The 20,279-nt window shown below is 44.8% G+C and overlaps 1 protein-coding gene across 1 annotated transcript in view; it reads right to left on the reverse strand.

Moving 5' to 3' along the window:
- Positions 1-1,808: 1,808 nt before the first annotated feature.
- Enoph1 (enolase-phosphatase 1) overlaps positions 1,809-20,279 on the reverse strand; it is a 29,602-nt gene continuing 11,131 nt past the window's right edge. The window contains exons 2-6 of the mRNA XM_055594632.1: positions 12,514-12,615; positions 11,174-11,376; positions 8,846-8,978; positions 5,998-6,121; positions 1,809-2,725 (exon numbers count right to left, since the gene is read on the reverse strand). Of these exons, the coding sequence (XP_055450607.1) occupies positions 2,589-2,725; positions 5,998-6,121; positions 8,846-8,978; positions 11,174-11,376; positions 12,514-12,615 (699 nt within the window). The 3' untranslated portion in view covers positions 1,809-2,588. The remainder of the gene's footprint in view (positions 2,726-5,997; positions 6,122-8,845; positions 8,979-11,173; positions 11,377-12,513; positions 12,616-20,279) is intronic.

Here is a 20,279-nt window from a genome sequence, read left to right on the forward strand (position 1 = left end):
ATTATTATCAAGTTTGCTCAACTACTCTGCTCTTGCAATAGCACACTACTGGCTCTTAAAGGTAAATGAACTAACTGTTTATCCATCTGCCCTCTCCCTCCCTGTTCCATCTGCAGGGAAACCTTATTTTGACAAGGTCTGTGGGGAAACAGCACCACCTGCTGGGCAAAGCCTGTTCTGCACCTATGCTGGCGTTTAAGAGCCTGCTGTCCACCTTCAGTCACACTATAAACCTCAGTCACACTCAGCAACTAAGGCCAGCCTGAAAAGCAAGCCTCTCTGCTCCAGAATTACAGATTAGAGAATCAGCTTTGGAGATTTCCCTCCGGAAAACAGTAACTTGGAAGTCAGTGCTACTGAGGAAGAACAACCAAAACATATCTGGCTTGACACGGGCATAAAAAGTGACCTTTTCCAGAGCACCTCGTCCCCGCCCTCTCCATAAACAAGAGACCTGGGAGGGAAATTTTAACTTTATTATACATGTGTGTGTGTTCTGGATGCATCTGTGTCTGTGGACCACATGCATGCCTGGTACAGAGAGAGGCATCAGACCCCTGGGACTGGAGTTAGATGGCTGCAAGCCACCCACCATGTGAGAGCTGGGAATGAAACACTAGTCCTCTCTGAAGGCAGCCAGCGCTCCTAACCACTGAGCCATCATCTCTAGCCCCGTAGAAATGTTTTTGTGGTTTTTTGTTTTGTTGGTTGGGTTGTTTGTTTGTTTGTTTGTTTGAATGTCCCAGATGACTTCTGCACACTCCTCTGACTGTAAGAAGCCAGCGGGCTTCCAGAACTCCTGCATAGGCAGACAGGCTGGCTGGGAACTCAGAGGCTCTATCTCCTACCTCCGCTGGGATCATAGGCTTTCTTCCAAGGCTGGGATTACAGGGGGTGACACGGGTGTGTGCCACCACACCCGGCTTTCTCTTTAAAGGATCATCTCTTCTACCATCTGCCCGTGAACTTACCTACAAATACATATATGAAATTAATCCTTTCACTAGTTTGTGATTTTACCATTTACAAATTATTCCCATTCCTATGACTTAGATGAATCTGATTCTATTGTCTAGTCTGATGAAAAATCTGAATCATCAACATAACATTCTTTTCTAACCCCTCCTCCTCCTGTTTGCAAGACTTTTTCCTTTATTCAATACATCCCCCAAATTATTCCTCCACGATTTTCTTGATTAATTAGGAACATAACTGTTTCCTTCGAGTATTTTCTTATATAGTTTAAAAAAAAAAAAAATGAGATGGTGGTGGTCAATTGTAATCCCAGCACTCAGGGGACAGAGGCAGGCAGATCTCTTAAGGTCATCCTGGTCTATAGAGCAAGTTCCAAGACTGCCAGGGCTACACAGAGAAACCCTGTCTCAAAAGACAGAAAAAGAGAGATTGCTCAGTGGATAAAGACTCCTGCCACCAGGACCTGCGTTTGACCCCAGGTCCCAGATAGTAGGAGAGAAACAACTATCACAAACCTCCTACCTACCTACAGAAACTGTGTGTGCCTTTCATACCCACATACACACACTCACACACCAATTAAAATGTGGGGTGAAAAACCATGGTGATCAAAATTCCAAGAAACTTCAGTCATACACTGAATGCTTGCTGTCTGAATTAGCAACACTCAAATACAACTTGAAGCCAAGAAATGATGTTCACTTACATTCTGTTAAACAGACAAGCATATAACACACTCTATGCAAAAACTAAACAAAGGTCAAATGTTCAGCTGTTCCAGCCTCACCTTCCTTTTTGCTTCTGACAATATGAGGTGCAAACCACAATCTATATGAAACTGAAAGAAGAAATGCTTTTATTAATTAAATACATGAAACTGACATGAAATCCTGTTAGAATGGCATCAGGATAAACAATGCTGTTATAAAACTTACATCTTCACATCCATTTCAGAGGAATTATTACACACTAGAATTCTTGCAGTGTTACGCTGGTTTCAATAAAACATTTTTTAAAATAGTCATATTCTGAAACTGCGCTAAGACATGAAAAGGTAACTACAGAGCGGCGCTGGCGTTGGCAGGGTTCGAGGAGCCAGGCACCTGCCGTGAACAGGTGAACGCCGGCACATACCTGACTGATGAGAACCACCTTCCCCAGCTCTGCTTGATGCGCAGTCTTGTGCAGCAGTTAGGACCCTCACTCATGGGACAGGGACAGTAGGCTCCTCTTACACATGCCCTTGAGGCGCTTCTGGCTTTTAAAATAACAAGGTCTCTGGATAATAATTTCTCAAAACTAGCTTTCTATTTTGGTAAACAATTTGATAAGCATCACACGTTTGATTTGTACTTTTGCGGTTTCTTCTATCATATACACCCTGGCTTCGGTAAGACTTAGATTTATGGTCTATATATAAAGCATCTTTACATGAACTTGGTCCTCATGGAACTGACAACTTTACTCACATATTTGCCCACGGAAATTAATCTTTGAGCACAGGTACATGTATATACACTTGCATGTGTCTCTGTGTGCACGTAAGTAAGCTACTTTTACAATTAGATAAAGCCGGACACTGGGGAAACTGTTAGTCTTCCTCAGAAGCTGCTCTATGTTGATGGCAGGTAGAGCTCGCTGAAGGACGTGATGAGGTTGTAGTATGTTTTCTCGTCATCTGTTAATCCTGCATTCCCAGGTCTCACCACCACAGCCACGTGCACATCTGCTTCCTCAGCAGCACTGGCCTCTGGAAAAATCAAAGTACAGGTGAGACACACCAACACCTGACGCCTGAGGTGACAGCTAAGTCAATAGAGAAAGAGAGCACAAGGAGTGAGTTTGGCCTGGCTTTTGTTGCAGCTAAAAGACAGGCACAGTGAGAAAGGTTCTATTTTTCTTTATATATATAAATTCTATGCTAGGAAGCCCTTGACTGTGTGTGGCGGGCAGAAAACACAACCTGTCATATACTGTGCTGTAATTAGAGCTACCGACGAGTGCAGCTCAGGCCCACTCTGGCCCACGCCCTTTGCCCATTCCCGCAAATTAGCCCCAGAGGGTGGAGTTGTTTCTCGAAGGGCAGGCTGTAGGGTATAACACCAACTGTTGAGTAGAGTAGAGCAAAGGAGGCCCATGATCTAACCCAGCTGACGTATACACTCTCACCTCAGGCCCGAACATGTGAGGCTCCTGCCTAGACTCACATCTTTTTTGCTGTTCAAAATTCCACTCCAAACATGCAGCGCCAGCCCTCTATTAGAGCAGCCGTGTGTTCCTGACACAGTTCTTAGCTGCCACACAATGCTCTTTATTACTGTTCACACCTCCTTAGGCTGTGGGCCCCTCATGATCAGTGACTGGGCTGGGCTGGATGGAACGGACTGAAAACAAGGCCAGTCTCATTAAATCAGGTAGGCTGGCGATTACAGGAGCTATCCCCTTGGGTTACAGCCATCTCTCCATTGTAATTTTATTTGAAAAAACGGCTAGTACCATCTTTGAACGCATCTACTGTGTGCTAGGAAGCATTCTTGGACAAGAGGCATGTGGACACTCACCTTCACATTGCTCCGATTCTCACCATCATTATCTCACCGGCATCATCTCCTGCCTCAGTCTACAGATATGGAAACAGCTAAGCAAGCAGTAGGCCTAAAACTCTCAACTGTCAGCCTGACACAATACCCAATGCTCTAAAATGAAAGCTGGCAAACCAAGCATGCCACTTTTGTAAAGTTGTTTGGCGCACCACTAGGCCTGTTCGTTTGCATAGTCTGTGGCTGCTGCTGCACTGTGAACACAGACAGGGCTTCAACAGGGACTGAGGACTGAAGCTATCCCATTACTATCTGGTCTTTAGAGGAAAAGCTTGCCAACCCTTGATTTAGGCCCCAAGTACTCCAGTGTGCTCCACAGACACCACATGCTACAATTCCAAAAGAGCCTTTTACTTTCCTCTTTCAACACTCTGGAATCGTTTGGTGTAGCAGCTTGGGTTTCTGCCCTGCCTTCAAGTGAAGGGATGGCTGTGCGGTACAAAAAGCCTCAGGACCAGAGATGACTGAGGAGCAGAGCAAGCAACCTCTACCTCTTCTAGCCCAGCTACAGAGCATCCATGTTCCATTCCTCCTGACTAAATGATGAAGCTGCAAGGGGGTAGAGGGGAGGGCTCTTATGGGACTTCTAGATGAAGCTGATTTCATTTAAGGCTAACTTATCCTATTCTTAGATGTTGTGACTATAGCCAGATATGGTTTATAGTCCATGCCTTTAATCCCAGCATTTGGAAGGCAGAAGCAAATGACAGAGCCTCTCTCAAAACAACAACATACAAAAATATGGGAATATATACTCTGATTTCCTCAGACTGTATACATCTCCTCTTACTCAAGTTAGAAATTAATTTCTACAACTTCAGCCCTTGGGATTGGCTTAAATTAAACAAGAAAGACTTGAAACTGCAGGTATACACAGGGTATATATAAAGGTATCTAAAGACAAAAATATGAAGAAAGCCAAAGTAGTCTTAGAGAAATTGTGGGCCAGTGAGCTAGCTCAGCTGGAAATCTGATGACACGAACTCCATTCTCCAAACCCACAGTAAGAGGGAACTCACACCTCCCATCTCCACCTCACACACATTGTCTACTGTTTTCTATGTACAATAGCACGTGTGTCCCCACTTCCATAAAAAGTGTACAAATGTACAAATGAGTAAGAGTTAGAATTATGATATGTGCATATGTGTTAAGACTTGTATTGTGCATGTACTCCCATGGTGACAAGAGGACAATCTTGAGTGTCATTCCTGAGACACGGATGACCCTTTTCTTCTTAACACAGAATAGAGTATGGGTGGCATGACTAATGATTTCATATGGTCTGGCTATCTGTTATAAAGCAAGCCTTGGGCTGGAGAAATGGCTCAGTAGTTAAGAGCACTGGCTGTTTTCTAGAGGACGCAGCTTCAATTCCCAGCACCCACATGGCAATTGACAACCACATGAAACTCCAGGTCCAGAGGATCTAACAATCTCATCTGGCTTCCACAGGCACTGAGCATGCACATGGCATATAGACACATGGCAGCCGAATCATCCATGAACATAAAATAAAAATAAACACATCCTTAAAGAATAAAATAAGCCTCGGCTTGTTCTGCCCATCTGTTTCTCCTCCAGTGCAATCGGGTATGTAAAAGAAACCCTTTCTCAGAAACGGAAGAATATAAGCAGTTTATAGAAGCTCAGCCCAGCCAGACACGCAGGAGAGGGCCTGGCCCTCACTCCAACCCCGGGGGCGACAAGCCTCTGTGAATGGTCCTATCTGTCCAGATTACAAATTTCTACCAAGCTCCAAGGACTGAAAGCAAACTTTTCTCCTTATTGCTATACATTAATTACACATGGAGACAGGTATCATTGCGGTGGTTTGTACATGCATAATAATTTTTATCATACTCAAATCATCTTGGCCTTAATGTCTTGAAAAAGTCTCTCACTGAACTAGAACTCGTTTGGGTTAGGCTGGCGGGCCAGCAAGCTCCTAGAACACGCTTCTCTTCACCGAGGCTAGGGTGTCAGGTAGATGCAGCTACACTGTTATGTGGGTGCTGGGGATTTGAACTTAGCTTCTCATGGTCGTACAGTAAGTGCTCCTACCCACTGAGCTATCTCCCCAGCCCCTATCCCTTCCATGATGTTCCCTTGGAGGGGTGAAGCAGACATCCAATTAAGAGAACTTCTAAGGTGTGATTCTACACTGTCCCCCACGGGCTCAGGAATCTCGCCAGTCTCCATCAGGTGTGGCTAAGGATGAGGAGGTTGTGGAACCTCCAGTGTAGGCCAGCAGAGAGCTATAGCCCAGGTGTGACTATGTGAGAGGCAGAGCCACGCCAGGGACCACACCACTCCCCACCACGATGGCTGCATCCTCTAAACTGAAAGCGAAAACCATCCTCCTTCGCTCAGTACTGTGCCACAATGACAGCAAGAAACAAGCAACCAGGCAATTACTCACCTAAAGTGACGTCTGTGAGAAACAAGATGTTGTTGGTTGAACAGCCAATGCTATCTGCAATCTTTCGATAACTCTCGCTCTCCACTTTGTGTCCAATCTTGGTATCAAAGTGGCCATCAATAAGCTGAACAAGGAGAATGGAAAGGGGCATTCAGTACAAATACACTTACAATCCACTGCGTCTGTTCACCCTGCAGGCCTTCCTCTGAAACGCATGCCAATCACAGGGACTTTATTCCATAAATATTCATGGAAATATATCTACTGGAGTACTTTATAGAACCAACAGTAATTAAAGTAAGTTCATATAGATTCAGCTATGACTGACTGGATGTCTTTCTCTAACTAAAAACAAGTTTAACGACCAAAGACAAAAAGGCAGTATTGGGTTTGAAGTTTGTGATTTGTTGAGGTGGAATCTTTCATGTAGTTTCTGCTACACTGTGTAGTCTAGGCTAGCTTCTCCACCTCCTATCTCCCAGTGAAAGTGTGGGGACGAAAGACGTGCTGCCATGCCTGACTTTTTTTAAGTGGGCTCCAGGAATTGAACTTGGGTCATCAGGCTTGCCTGCTGAGCCATCTCACAAGCCCCCAGGTTGGCTGGTTGGTTGGTTTTTTTAACTATTAAAAAAGTTGAGACTGATTTTACATACTTCTATTTGCCACACTTGGTATCTGGAAAATGAAATCAGTAAGGCAATTGCCATGTCCAATGTATCTTGACTGACCTTACTGTGTGTCTCGCTAGCAGAAAGTTTTCGTCTGTATCTAGAAAATAGCCATCACTGATTAAAGGATCTCATTACTGGTTTGATATCTGCTACGGAAGACAAAAAGAATATATACTAAAATTAGAATACGAACGGCACTATCCAAAACCAAAATGTTCCCTAGAAACCCAATGTGGGCCCAGAAAATACTCATTACAGAGACAGGAGTGTCGCTAAGTGGCAACGCACTTTCCTAGTATTGCACGAAGCCCTGGGTTCCAACTCCCTGCAGAAAAGTTAGTTAGTGACCAAACTAATTGTTCAGTCAGCCCTGCTGGGGAGGGGAGGAATCTCTTGATTTGTTGATTTTTTGTATTAGCAAAATAGTACATGTACTTTCTGGTCTGAGTCAGCATGTCAATCGATACACACATACACACACATACACACACACACACACACACACACACACACACAGAGTATCTGGTTTTAGTGCGAGCCTTACCAGAATTACTTAGGGTGGATATTTAATGTCCTCTTGACCTCTACTGACAACTCAAACTTCCTAGGACACAGGGCACTGCTTTTCACAGTTCAATGGTTGATACATGGCTGCCCTTGAAACAGTGACCCTGCTGCCTTAACCTCCCAAGGTCTGTACTGCCGGTGCTCCAACACACATGGCTGGGAAACTACATTTTGTGATTGTGTGTGCAGGTGTGTGTGGCTGTGTCTGAGGGAACAGCTACAGGCACTCCTCCGTCACCCTCCACTTACTCAGCTCAGCAAGCTTGGAGGGGAGCGCCTTTGCCCATGCACCCCACCTGCCAACCCTTCCACCTTATCTTCTGAGACCTGGTCTCTCCCCGATCCTGGAGCTCACCGATTTGTCAAGACTGGCCAGCAAGCTCAGATGGTCTTCCTGTTTGCTGTCTCGCCCCCGACCCCACCCCCACTGCTGGGATGAGAAGCACGTGCTGTTAAGCTTGGCTTGTACGTGAGCACTGGGAGTCAGACTCAGGTGCTCAGGCTTACACAGCAAGCACTTTACCAAATGAGCCAATGCCTCAGAACCCGAATTTTAAACAAACTTAGCCTGATCTTCAAGCACAAGAAAGACTTAAGACTTCCAATTTAAAAATTTAAAACTGGAACTACACAAAACACATCACCTGTTGAAAGCCAGGCAAAGCCAGGTTTCTCAGAGGTCCCGATGAAAGAACAAAAGGAACCTGGTTCTGTCTTCGCAAGGTCACTCTGGGGCTGAGGACAGGGCCTCCAAGGAGTTATGATTTCTGTTCCTGAGAACTTGGCTTTTCACCCTGAAGAGTTATCAGCTCTCAGTCCCAAGGCTTGGTCTGTGGCATACTTGAGATAGCCCATGATCCCCTTATGCAATACTGCTTGGCTAGCTTCCTGCTAAGTGTGTCCTGTTTCCCCCCTGCAAGCTGTGCGTAAGATGCTGTACTTAATAAACTTGTTTTGCATGAGCCAACAGCTTGTGTAAGCAAACATTCCTATCTTCATCTTCTCATCCCCTGGTCATCTCTCTTGCAGGAAGCGGACACTGAAGAAAGACCTGCTGGCTCAGGCCATTCACCCTCTATATGAGGTACCCTTAAGTTTCTCCACATCTTTGTACAACAGTGAGTACTACCGTCTGGATATTAACTTAGCTTATTTAGGAGATGTCTTTTACTATTCAAGACTTCATGCTTTGGTAGTATCAAAACAAAGTAACCCAAGTGTGCTGGTTAGTTTTTGTCAATTTGACACAAACCGGTTATCACTGAAGAAAAAAACCTCAGTTGAGGAACTGTATATCAGACTAGCCCCCGGCATACATGTGGGGCATTTTCTTGATTAATGAGTAAGGAGGGTGGTGCCACCCTTAGGCAGGTGGCCCCTGGGTAGCATAAAAAAGGAGACTGAGCAAGCCACAAAGTGTAAGCCAATAAAGCAGCCCTCTTCTGTGGTCTCTGCATCAGTTCCTGCCTCTAGGTTCCTGCTTGAGTTCCTGCCCTGACTTCCCCAAATGACTTGACAGGGAAGTGTAAGCCACATAATCCTCCAACCTGCGTTTGGTCATAGTACTTATCACAGCAATAGCAAACCACGAAGTACACCAAGTAACCTACCTCGAGAATGTCTCCCTCCGTGGAGTGCCCAAAGAGCAGCTTCTGTGCCTCCACGCTCCCTGAAGAATAGATATACACCTTCATTCCAGCCTCTCTCCACCTTCTGACTGCTGGGACCACATCTGCAAAGAACCTGAAGGGAAATGCAGCAAGTTACAAAGCAGAAACATCATCAAGCCAGATGAAATTCAGAAAATGCATAGACGCCACATACTTCTCTGCCTTGGCTCGAATGAAAACCTGGGAAGCAACTCCATGAGACAGGCAATCCCTGTGGTCCTAATAAACAGGTCACTGGACTTCCAGCATCACAGATTAGACGCAACAAGTTTGGTGGAGAGAATAGTATTTGACCATAAAAAGCATGAATGGATGGATGAAATAACAAGTGACTGGTGAGCTGGAGAGGTGGCTCAGAGGTTAAGAACACTGGCTGTTCTCACAAAGGTCCAGAGTTCAATTCCTAGCAACCACATGGTAGCTCACAACCATCTATAGTGAGATCTGGGTGCACAGGCAGAATGTTGTAGAAGTAATAAATAGATAAATAATAAACAAACAAAGTGACTTGTGGATGGAGAGATGGCTCTGAGTTAAGGGCACCTAGTGTGCTCTTTCAGGGGACCTGGCTCTGTTCCCAGCACCCACAGAGCAGCTCACAACTGCCTGTAGCTCCGTTCCAGGAAACCCAATGCCCTCTTCTGATCTCCATGGGTACCAGGCAAGTATGTGGTATAGTTACATACATGCAGATAAAAGACTTATACAAATGAAATAAACAAATCTAAGAAAGTAAACATGTTTAACTCTCAAGAAGCTAAAATAAAAATAACATAAACATACTGTGTTATTATTACTGAACTGAGGTAATTTAAGACTAAAATTTACCTTCATCATGCTTTGAGAAACATGAAAAGGCTTTCTTCCCCATTTTTCAAACATTTATTTTAGCTTAGTGTTCTGCTATCTGTACCAGCACTTCTTGCATATATGTGAGGGCATATCCTGAAATTCCAATGCTTCCTTTAAAAGGCAGATCCTTACAGCAACATTTTTTTAAATGACATCTCATTTAACAAAATACATGAAATACAAAAGAAACACAAGCATCTGAAAATGGCCGTGAATATGAGGATTTATATAAGGCAACTGAGTAAAATCCTTTTAAAAAAAAAAAAAAAAAGAATCTCTAAGGTCATCTAGGTGTAGAAACACATCTATAAATTCCAGCACTGAAAAGGCTGACATGGGAAATTCCCATAAAGCCATGCTGAGCTACACTGCAAGGTCCAGGCCAGCCTGGAACATGCATGAGACCCTATCTTTAAAACATTTTTACATCTGCTGTGTCTGTGTGTCCGGATGTATGTACGTATGTGCATGAGCACATAGTGCATCCACACACTCGCAAACACACAGGCACATGGCACAGCACACATCTCAAAGTCAGAGGTCAAATTGCGGAAGCGTTTATCTCCTTCCACAATGTGGATCGTAGGGCTTGAAGTCAGGTTGTCAGTGGAGGCATTCACTACCAGAATCCCCATGGCGGAGACTCAGAGCAGAGGGAAAGTCACAATGCTGGGCAACCTCAAAAACAGCAGGAGCATGGTTTCACAGCACTGCCTCTCCTTCTCTGCTTTTATTCACTTTATAATGTTATGTGTATGAGTGTTTTGCATGTATGTATATATGTGCAGCATGTGCGTGACCAGTGGCCAACGTCAGAGGAGGACACTGGGTCTCCTAAGAATGCCTTTATGGGTGCTAGAAATCAAACCTGGCCCTTCTGCAGGAGCATCAAGTGCTCTCATCAGCTGAGCCTTCTCTGCAGCCGGATGGCTGTGAGACGCAGACCCACAGGGTTGGCACTGTGTGACAGCGGCACTGCTCAGGGAAGCCCAGCCCCTAAGTGCCGCTGTCACAGACGTACGACACCACACAGGCTGAAGCTGCCTCCCTACGAAGCTGTTTTAACTACAACTAGCAGTCTTCCACCCCCCTAAAGGCCGTATGCAGATCTCGGGGACCAAGCTGAGGAACATGCTTATGAAAAGAAAACTCAACAACTCATTTTCTTTAAAAAGAAAACAAAACAAAAACCTGATCTTATCTTGTTTTTTGAGACAAGGTCTCCAGGTAAGCTTGGCTTCCCTGGAACTCAAGAGATCTGCCTGTCTCTCTAAGCGCTACGATTCAAGCTGTGCACACCTGTGCCTGGCAACCTTAACAATTTTTACTAACTACAAGCAGCTAACGGGAGAGAAGAACAGCTCCGGTGTGTGTGGACTTGGGGCCTGTGAAATGTTTTCTCATTACAGCACGTACTCTGCCTTCACGCGGCCAGCTGTGAACGCCGCCTTCCACATGTGGCCCTGCAGCTGTTTGAGCGCTGTGGTCTTGCGGTCATGAGACATCTGCCAGAACACATTATCTACCACAGCCTGGATCGTCCGCTGCAGATCCTCCACCGTGTCCCCAGACGCCACGGGGATGGGGACAGCCCCATCCAGGTGTGCATCTTCTTCAGCCTTTAATCAGAGACAAAGCGAGATTATTCACATGCCCTTGAAAAGTATTATACACAAATGCTCGCATGCACACATACACCCATGCATGCATGTGTTTAAAAGAGAGATAAAGCAAAACCAGGCAGATCAGTTTTCTCCAACTATCAATTACCCTGAGAACTGCTAAAAACTATTCTTAAGGAAGCAATGTGGCCAAAGGAGCAGCAGGTAAAAAAAACACTTGCCACCAAGCCTAATGACCCGAGCTCAATCTCTGGCACACACATGATCAAAAGGAAAAAAAATTACTTTCTCGATTGTGCTCTGACCAGCACAAACACACCACAGCCCATGTGTAAATACACACACACACACACACACACACACACACACACACACACACACATTAAAACAAATACATAAAAATTAAAAACAATTCGTTTATAAGGACTTTGTAGCAATGCAATGCATTGTCTGAACATGAGAAAATATGTATGTATGGAACCTGTGTAGAGACAATAAAAAGATAACCTCAAGTTACCCAGAAAACCCAGCGAGCTCAAACACTGCATGATTCAAAGGGCGTCACTACTATTTCTAACCCTAACCTCTCACCCTAAGTAGAGGACCTGTGGACAACCTCTACAACCCAGGCAGGAGCGCTGCTGGTAAGAACCTCTGCCCTGAAGGCAGGTCTCACAGCACACCATAAGGAAGAAGAAAGAATGCAGACTGGCGGAAGAGCAGCAGAGAGCAGTCTGAAGCCCAGTCGCCAAGGGAAAACTGGTTGACGAGTCTGGCAGGGTGAGCTCTGTAAATGTAAAGGGGGTAGTTTCGTGCCATGAGGTGGGAGGGTAGCAAATGACAAGAGCCGTCACCTGGTGACATTAATGAAATGCGATGAGACTGCACAGAACCCTTTTGTATTCCACCAGAAAGGCTTAATTTCACAAACACACGGGCTTTTGTGCAATCCAAATAGTCGCTGAAAGCGGCAATTCTGCAGACACAAATTGCTCTGACTTGTCTTATTACATGCTGTGAATTCCTAGGCAGGCAAGTCAGTGCAGTGTCTACAAGAATCCAGGGCACTGACTGCAAGGCCCAGGCACCTGTGTTCTAAGACACTGGGAGAGCCTTGCAAGAGGCGGCCCTCACCTGCTTCCTCAGCAGGCTGACATCCTGCCGACACTCCTCCTCGTCCCAGTGTGTCTGCAGGTGCTCCTTAACGTTTTCTCTGATGTACGGAAATAAAATGTCCTGGGGAAAAGAGGAAAACAAGAATTAAAAACAAGGCTCAGTTATTCTTTTTTTAATTGAACCACATGATCTGTGTATTTTACAGTCTCAACAATGGAAATCTCAAAGGAAATTGCTGCTGTGGGTCTGCCAGCAGAGTAAGAAACAGGTCCACTCGGCCAGGAACTGGCAAGTGGATCCTGCAGGTGTCTGTAACACAACCACAATCATTTACTTACACAGTTTCTGGCTACTCTGGGGCGCAATGGCAGAGTTGAGACTGTTTAGCTCAGAAAGCCTAAAACATGTTCCTGGCCATTTATGCAAATCTGCTAACTCTCACACTACATTGTTAGACCAAAGATTTTGTTTGTTTGTTTGTTTGTTTGTTTGCTTGATTTGTTTTTGTTTCTTAGCTATTTATTCTGATTTTATGTGTATGAGTGTTCTTTGTATGCTCACCCACAGAGGATGTCAGAGCGCCTGGAATAGAAGTTAAGACAGTTATGAGTCACCATGTGGATGCTGGGAACTGAATGTGGGTTAGCAAGAGCAACAAGCACGTCCAGCCGCTCCACCTCTGCATCCTGAGGCCACAGACTCTTGAGGACATGGAGTGACAGTGCCGTACTCAAAGCACACCACAGTATACGACTCAGATATCTGCTGTATGGCTTCCGTATGACAATGTTAACAGGAAAGCAGGACAAGAGACTGGTAGTCAGAGCTCCTCCAGAGCATCCTCCAGAGGATACGCAGCTAGCCATATGCCTTACACTTGAAAACAAGACTTCAGAGACTGAGACAAAGGCAATGCTCGAGACTGACTAAACCTAAGGTATATAATAAGTGAGTTTCAGGCTAGTTTGAGCTACCAAGTGAGAACCTGTCTCAAAAAGAAAAAAAAAAAAAAAAGTGAGACAGAAGACAAAGCAATAGGCAAAGCAATTAATAAATAACATGTCAGTAACTCATGCACTAAAAGTATAACCTCTCATTGATCAAAATTTATTTGGGGACGAGAGAGATGACTCAGTAGCTAAGAGAACTAGCTGTTCTTGCAGAGGACCCCGATTGGATTCCCAGCACCCACATGGCTGCTCACAACCATCTGTAACGCAGATCCACATCCTCTTCTGTCTTCTAGAGTACTTGCCAGCATGTGGTACAGACATAAATGCAGGGCAAACACCCATACAAATAATTTCTTTTTTAAAGTACTGTTTGGTGCCAAGCACTGAACTGAGGCCCCTTTGCTGCCACCTGTAAAAGGTGGTTTATCCTCCTGGTTCAATTGTTGTCTTGGAGGATTATTGTCACTTCTGCTAACCTAGGCCTAGTCCTGGCAGCTTCTGGCCTGTGTACTAACCGAGGCATAGAAAGTTCTCAGCTTCTGACACTTACTGCTTAATAAGCTCACCCTTTTTTCCTACTGAGCTCTGGGCTGGCTGGTTCAACTCAGCTGTTCTGCCTCAATTTTTTCTCCAGCTGACTTCTTCAATCTGACTTTTCTCTTGGCTCCTGAATTGCTCTGCAGGGCCTCAAACTTTTCTAATCTTCTGGCTCATTCTGTGTCTAGCTTGTTCTCTCTGCAAACTGTCTCTCTAATACTGTCCCAGTAAAACTGCCTCTTCTCCTCTCTGTATTACCCCTTAAGGAGTTTCCCTTTTTCTCTCTCCTCTTGTGAGAGTTGGGCATATCCTATTCTGTCAACTCTTTCTCTGATTCATCACCTTTTCTGCCTCTCAACCAGACATCACTTTCAAACACCCGTGCTTCCTTCATCTTCATTGTTTAGGATTAAAGGCATGTATCACTACACATGGAACTAAGCTTTTCTTTACCTGAAACTTGTTCTATATCATACTGGCCTTGAACTCAGTTCTGCTTGCCTCTGTCTACTGGATCAAAGGTGTGTTTTTATACCAGCCAGATCACACAAGCCTAGACGGTTTTCGGATGTGACCTCTTACCAGAGCAGCCATGTTCTAAATTAAAATTCCTCTATAGCCTTTTGTTTTTAAGATTTATTTTTATTATTTTAATTGTATGGAAGGCTATATGCACAAGTGAAACTGCCCACAGAAGTCAGAGGTGTCAGATTTCCCTGGACTGGGGTTACAGGCAGTTATAAGCCACCTGATGTGGGTGCTGGGAATCAAACTCAGGTCCTCAAAAGAGCAGTATGTGCCCTTAACCACTGAGCCCTCTCTACAGCCCTGCACCTTCTAAGTAGAAGCTCTGATACACTAAACTCTTGGCTCCTCTTTAGTCAAAATGTCTAAGTGTGCAGACATCCTCTCAAATTATACTATGGTACATTTAAAAGTTTCCTTTAAATATCTCCTGTGTATCAAGATTTGGTAGCTGGTGCTTGAGTAGGGAATGGAGAAGTGAGTTACAAAGTTCTAGCTGGTGTTGCCAGTGAGCTCAAGGAACTGAGGTGGGCAAACACATTTCACTGCAGTGCAGTGGGGAGCAAGGAAAATGTAGGGTACTGAGCAGGTTCAGGATGTAGTGGTTTAGCCCGTGTTAGGAATAAATCTAAAAACTTGAAAATAGATTTATGCTTGAGTGTAGAGCCTGTGCACATACTGCAGAGCTCACATATTTTAAGTAAAATTGTATAATGAATTAAATTCAAGAAGCCTGCTTAAATGCACTCACTATTTATTAGAAAACTGAATGCCTCCTCTTTTCTGAGACGGACTATTTTCTGAATAGTCTAGACTGGCCTCACACCTGCAATCCTCATGCCTCAGCCTCTCAGCTTCTAGGAATATACTCCATGCTTGACTAAAAGGTCCTTTAATTTAATAAATGCTACAAAATTAATACATACATTTTTTTTTCTTTTTTGCTATTTAACTTTGCTGTGTAGTCCAGGCTAGCCTCGGTATCCTGAGTAACAGTACATAAGCTACCACACCCAGCTCACAAGCTCTTATTTTGGCCCAGCAAAGAAACTGAGGGGAAGCTTGGGGAAATCTTTGGGAAACCATCCAAAGGTTCTAAGACTCTTAGAACTCACAACCCTGGAGTGTTCTGGTACTTTCTAGGAAACCCAGAAAGCCAAAGTACTTCCAGAGGACACTAAGATATTGATGTTGTCAATGATGATAAAGGCGCCTTTATAGCAGAGTGACCTTCACACAAGTATCAATGTTTCCTGACCAATTTTAAGATGTTACAACCCTTTTCTCTTCCTTCTTTCCTTTCTTCCTTCCTTCCTTCGCAGTGAGATCAGGCAATGGGGTTTTCCACAGGCCATGCATCATAAAGACCAAATACAGACTTCTAAGAATGCAGACACAGGGTCTGGGGAAGTAGAGAGCTCTGGCTGCTCTTGGAGGGGACCCAGGTTCCATTCCGAGCTCTTACATGGCGGTTCACAACCACCTCTAACTCCAATTCCAGGGATACAGCGCCTTCTTCTGAACTCTGTTGGGCACTATATGCACATGCATACCGTACACATAGAACACCCATACACAGAAAGTCAGTAAAAATTAAAGAATCTAGATGTCTTCAACAGTAGACATGCAAAGGATGTACAAAAGTGCACGTTTCCACCTCAGTTTACACCTCATGTGTCTTTAATTAAATTAAACAGTAACACATTTAGGGATTAGGGTGGAATAAGGGTTGAAAGGGAAGTAGAGGTATACAAACCCAGGAAAACAGATTAAAATATGCCTTCAGGACACCTATGCTCCAGAGGCTGGCCCCACACCCAGGGACCATGCACACAGGGCAGCACTAAGTGGACCCAAGGGATATTATTTTTGTTTGTTATATATAATATTATATATATTTTAAATTTATCCACTTTACATTCCGACTGTAACCCCCTCCCACGTCTTCCCCTTTCTCCCTCCCCTAGTTCTCAGAAAGGGGGAGCCCTCCTCCCCTACCAACTGACCTCAGCCTATCTACTTTTAAATAAGAGGAGAGGAAGTTGGGAAGAGCAAATGTTGGGGGAGTAGGGTCTGGAGGAGCTAAGGAGGAGAAATGGTAGGTGGCGTGGGGAGCCAAGCCGAGACTTTCCCAGATGCCCTGATGAAAGGACAAAGAGAACTTTAGTTCTGTGTCCTTGTCCAGGAGTAGACTTGGCAAGGCCAATCCAGGGCTGGATTGGGGGAGCCCAGGTTGGACTCTTCCCTCTGGGCTGGGTTACTAGTCCTGAGGCAGCTGAGTCTGAAGCATCCTGAGCCCTCTTTGTCTGATTTGGCTCTCCGCTGAGCTCAGCCATTTTCTCCTTGTGAAGAGTGTGTATGAGGCTTAAGAAACTTGCCTGAGACAAAGCTGCGCCAGACCTCCAGACCCTATGAACTCGGTCTTTCTCATCCCCAGCACCTCTTCATTAGAACCTTGTCACCGAGGAATGGCCTGCTGGCCCAGGTCAGGGTGGAAATGACTAAAACTGTGTATGTGTGTTAACAGGTAAAATAGTGTTTAAAAATGCACCCTTCTAGTATGTTTCCCCAAATAAGCACTCTTCATGCTGATATTCAAGTTAACAAAAGTACTGAGGTTTACTGCTCCTGTTTAAAACAAAGGCCTTAGGCGGGTGTGCTGGAGCATGGCCCTATATGAGTTCTAGGCCAGCCAGAGCTACACAGTGAGACCTTGTGTCAAAACAACACAAAGTAATAATAATGATGAAAAATTCTCTACTACTCAGTCTTAATGCCCAATATGATAAATACATAAACAGGACTAGAGGTAAACAAGATTAATCCAGAGTAGTTTCTACACTGACACAGCGTGAGTAGAAAAGGCTCTCAGGTAGACAGGACCACCTGAGATCAGGTGTATGTAACTTCACTGAGTGTGAAAATTACAGGTTTTCAAATGTTTCCACACCACTCCAGAGTGGGCAAGAGGCCCTGAAAATACACAGTCCTATTCCTGGCAAGGTGGGCTCACTACCTGTTGTGTGATTAGCATAACTACTTCAAGTCATGAAACACCAGCGAATGCTAGCATCTTGGGTGGCAACCCAAACTCAGACCTCTTCTGATCCCCATCTCCAGGGCCAGCTTCCACCCAGTGCCAGGCAACACTGCGGGCTCTCCTCCAAAGCCACTGCATGAGCAGACACACACACACAGAGACACAACACAAATCCACTGGGTGGGGCAGTGCGGAAAACTGTCACCAGTGGAGAAAGGTTAGGATATCTAACAGCTAAGAGATCAGTATGAACAAAAACGTCTTCTCAGTGGTCTGGGTATATAATTAGAAATCCAGGCTGGTGTGTGTGTGTGTGTGTGTGTGTGAGTGAACCCAGGGTCTTGTACATGCTAGGAAAGCGCTCCACTAGAAGGAACGTCCAAGCCTGAGAACTTTAAAAATGTGTTTAAAAACTGAGCAGCACCACAGGTCCAAGTTCCTTTTGTACTCTTCCAATTTTGAGTACTTAACTTTTTCACTACCTCCACATTGTGCCTCTCACTCTCCCTTCTTTTCTCCTGCTCACTATGGCCACCCCCATCCCCACACAAGCTCTGTGGAAGCCAAGATGCTGGCTTCCTCTGCTGGCAGTGATCAAGAATGCTAAAGCAATATTAACTGCAGCACTATCCTAACAGCGGAGGGCCGGGAAGAGCCCAAACCTTTAGCAACTATAAAACATCAGCAAACTACACTACGTGACAGCCTAGGTGATGGGTGCACGAATCCCAGTGCTCAGGAGCTGGAGGGGAGACCAAGGAAGCCCCCTCAGCTACACACTGAGTTTTCTGCAGCCTGTGTTACTTACAACCCTGTCTCAAAATAAAAAAATAAAGGAAACACTGCATAGCAGTTAGAAGTTAAATGTGATAAAGTTACACTTATTAACATGAATACAAAACAAGATGTACTTAGGAGCTCAGCTAGTTTCTTTAAACTAAGATCTAACAAACATGGCTTGCCAATCTCTGTGGTAGGAGAACTGATATGGTTGCAACAGCCTTTATTTCAACCTCTGAAAAGTATTCCACAATTACTAACAAGAAAGCTGACTTATGATTGCTCACACCTGCTTTTTCTTACATAGCCATCTTCCTCCAACACCTTGCTTCTATCATTCCCTAGTTTCCAACACCCAGAAGCCCTCCTAGGGAACAATACTAGTTAGATTCCCAGAAACTGAAAAGTGATAAGATGATGCAATGTTCCAAAGTCCAATTTCATATTGCTCGCTTTATTGGTACCAAGAACAACTCCTGACATGTACACACATGAAGAATCTATGATTCCAAAATGCCCAGGTTTCTGACATGTGAAGGAGGGAAGAAGTAGATCCCAGATAGCATGTCAGGCTGGAGATGAACTTCTGCCTTCTCCCAGCTGTGGAATTTGTCCCAATGAGCCTTAGTTTCTTCAGTGGTTATATGATAACATGAGGCACAGTCATGGCAGTGATCAAGGTAGTTTACAGAAAGCACCTTGTACCTTAATCATCACTATATTCTCCAGCACGAACATGTAAACAACACAAGGATCATCTCTGGCTCAGATTTGTGCCAACAGTGGGGAAATTCTCAGAGGGTAAATCATAAGCACAAATGTGCTATCCAGCTTTTGTCTTTCACAATATTCTTGAGATGCCAACTCAATGGATGAAAGAGCTCATGGTTTTTGGAAGCCTCATCGCATTGAGATGACAGAAAAAGGCAGAACACCAGGGCCTCAGGCACGTGCTGCAGAGAAAGACCACTTAGTCCTTAGCCCACAGCCACAAAGTTGTAGGCAGGGTGGGGCATGGCCACCAGGGCCTCAGCATCCCCTTTAAGAGCATGTGCTCAGTGGCTTCTTCCAGTTAGCGCCCACTCCTGGGGTTCCACCACCTCCCAATAGCACTATGCGGTGGTGTGAACGAGAATGGTCGCCACAGGCTCAGATACTGAATGCTTGGCCCTGGCTGGACTGGTTAGGAAGGACTGGGCGAAGCAGCCCTGTTGAGGGAAGGAGGTGCACACTGGGGGTGAGCTCTGAGGTTTCAAAAGACTCACACCATCGGGATGTAAGCTTTATTTATTTTTTTTTGGGGGGGTGATTTCCCTGCATGTATGTCTGTGCACACCTGTTCTTTGAGGCTAGAGCAGACATCAGATCCCTTGCAACTGGAGTTAGAGTGAGTTGTAAGCCACCATGTAGGTGCTGGGAATCGCACCTAGGTTTTCTGGAAGAGCAGATAGTGTTCTTAACCTGTTTGCCATCTCTCTCCAGCCCCAAGGGATGTAAGTAAGCTCTTAGTTACTGCTCCAGCGCTTCCCCTGTCTGACCTGCTGCCAAGGTCATGGACTAGGCCTCTTAAACTACAAGTAAGCCTCAATTAAAATCTTTCTTCCATAAGTTGCCTTGGCTGTGGTATCTTTTCAGAGAACAGTAACTAAGACACTAGCTGAGGACCAAGCCTTAAACCCGTGAGCTTGTGAGGGAACATTTAACCAAACCACAACAACCTCATGCATGCAACATTTACTATAGGACAATATGGAGGTGTAAGCGGCAGCACTCTTCTCAAAGAACTCCCAGAAACGAGGTGCCAAATGTGAAACAATTCTAAACTTTTGGAGAAAGCTTAAAAAGCAGGAGATTGTTTAAAACTGCTCGTCATCCATCATATCCCATTTCACCTATAAAGCCCACGCCCTGGATACACACAAACCTAGGGTGTAATGTCAGAGAAAAAC

Source organism: Psammomys obesus, unplaced genomic scaffold (genome assembly GCF_907164565.1).
Source record: "Psammomys obesus unplaced genomic scaffold, mPsaObe1.curated_primary_1811, whole genome shotgun sequence".
Taxonomy (NCBI): Eukaryota; Metazoa; Chordata; class Mammalia; order Rodentia; family Muridae; genus Psammomys; species Psammomys obesus.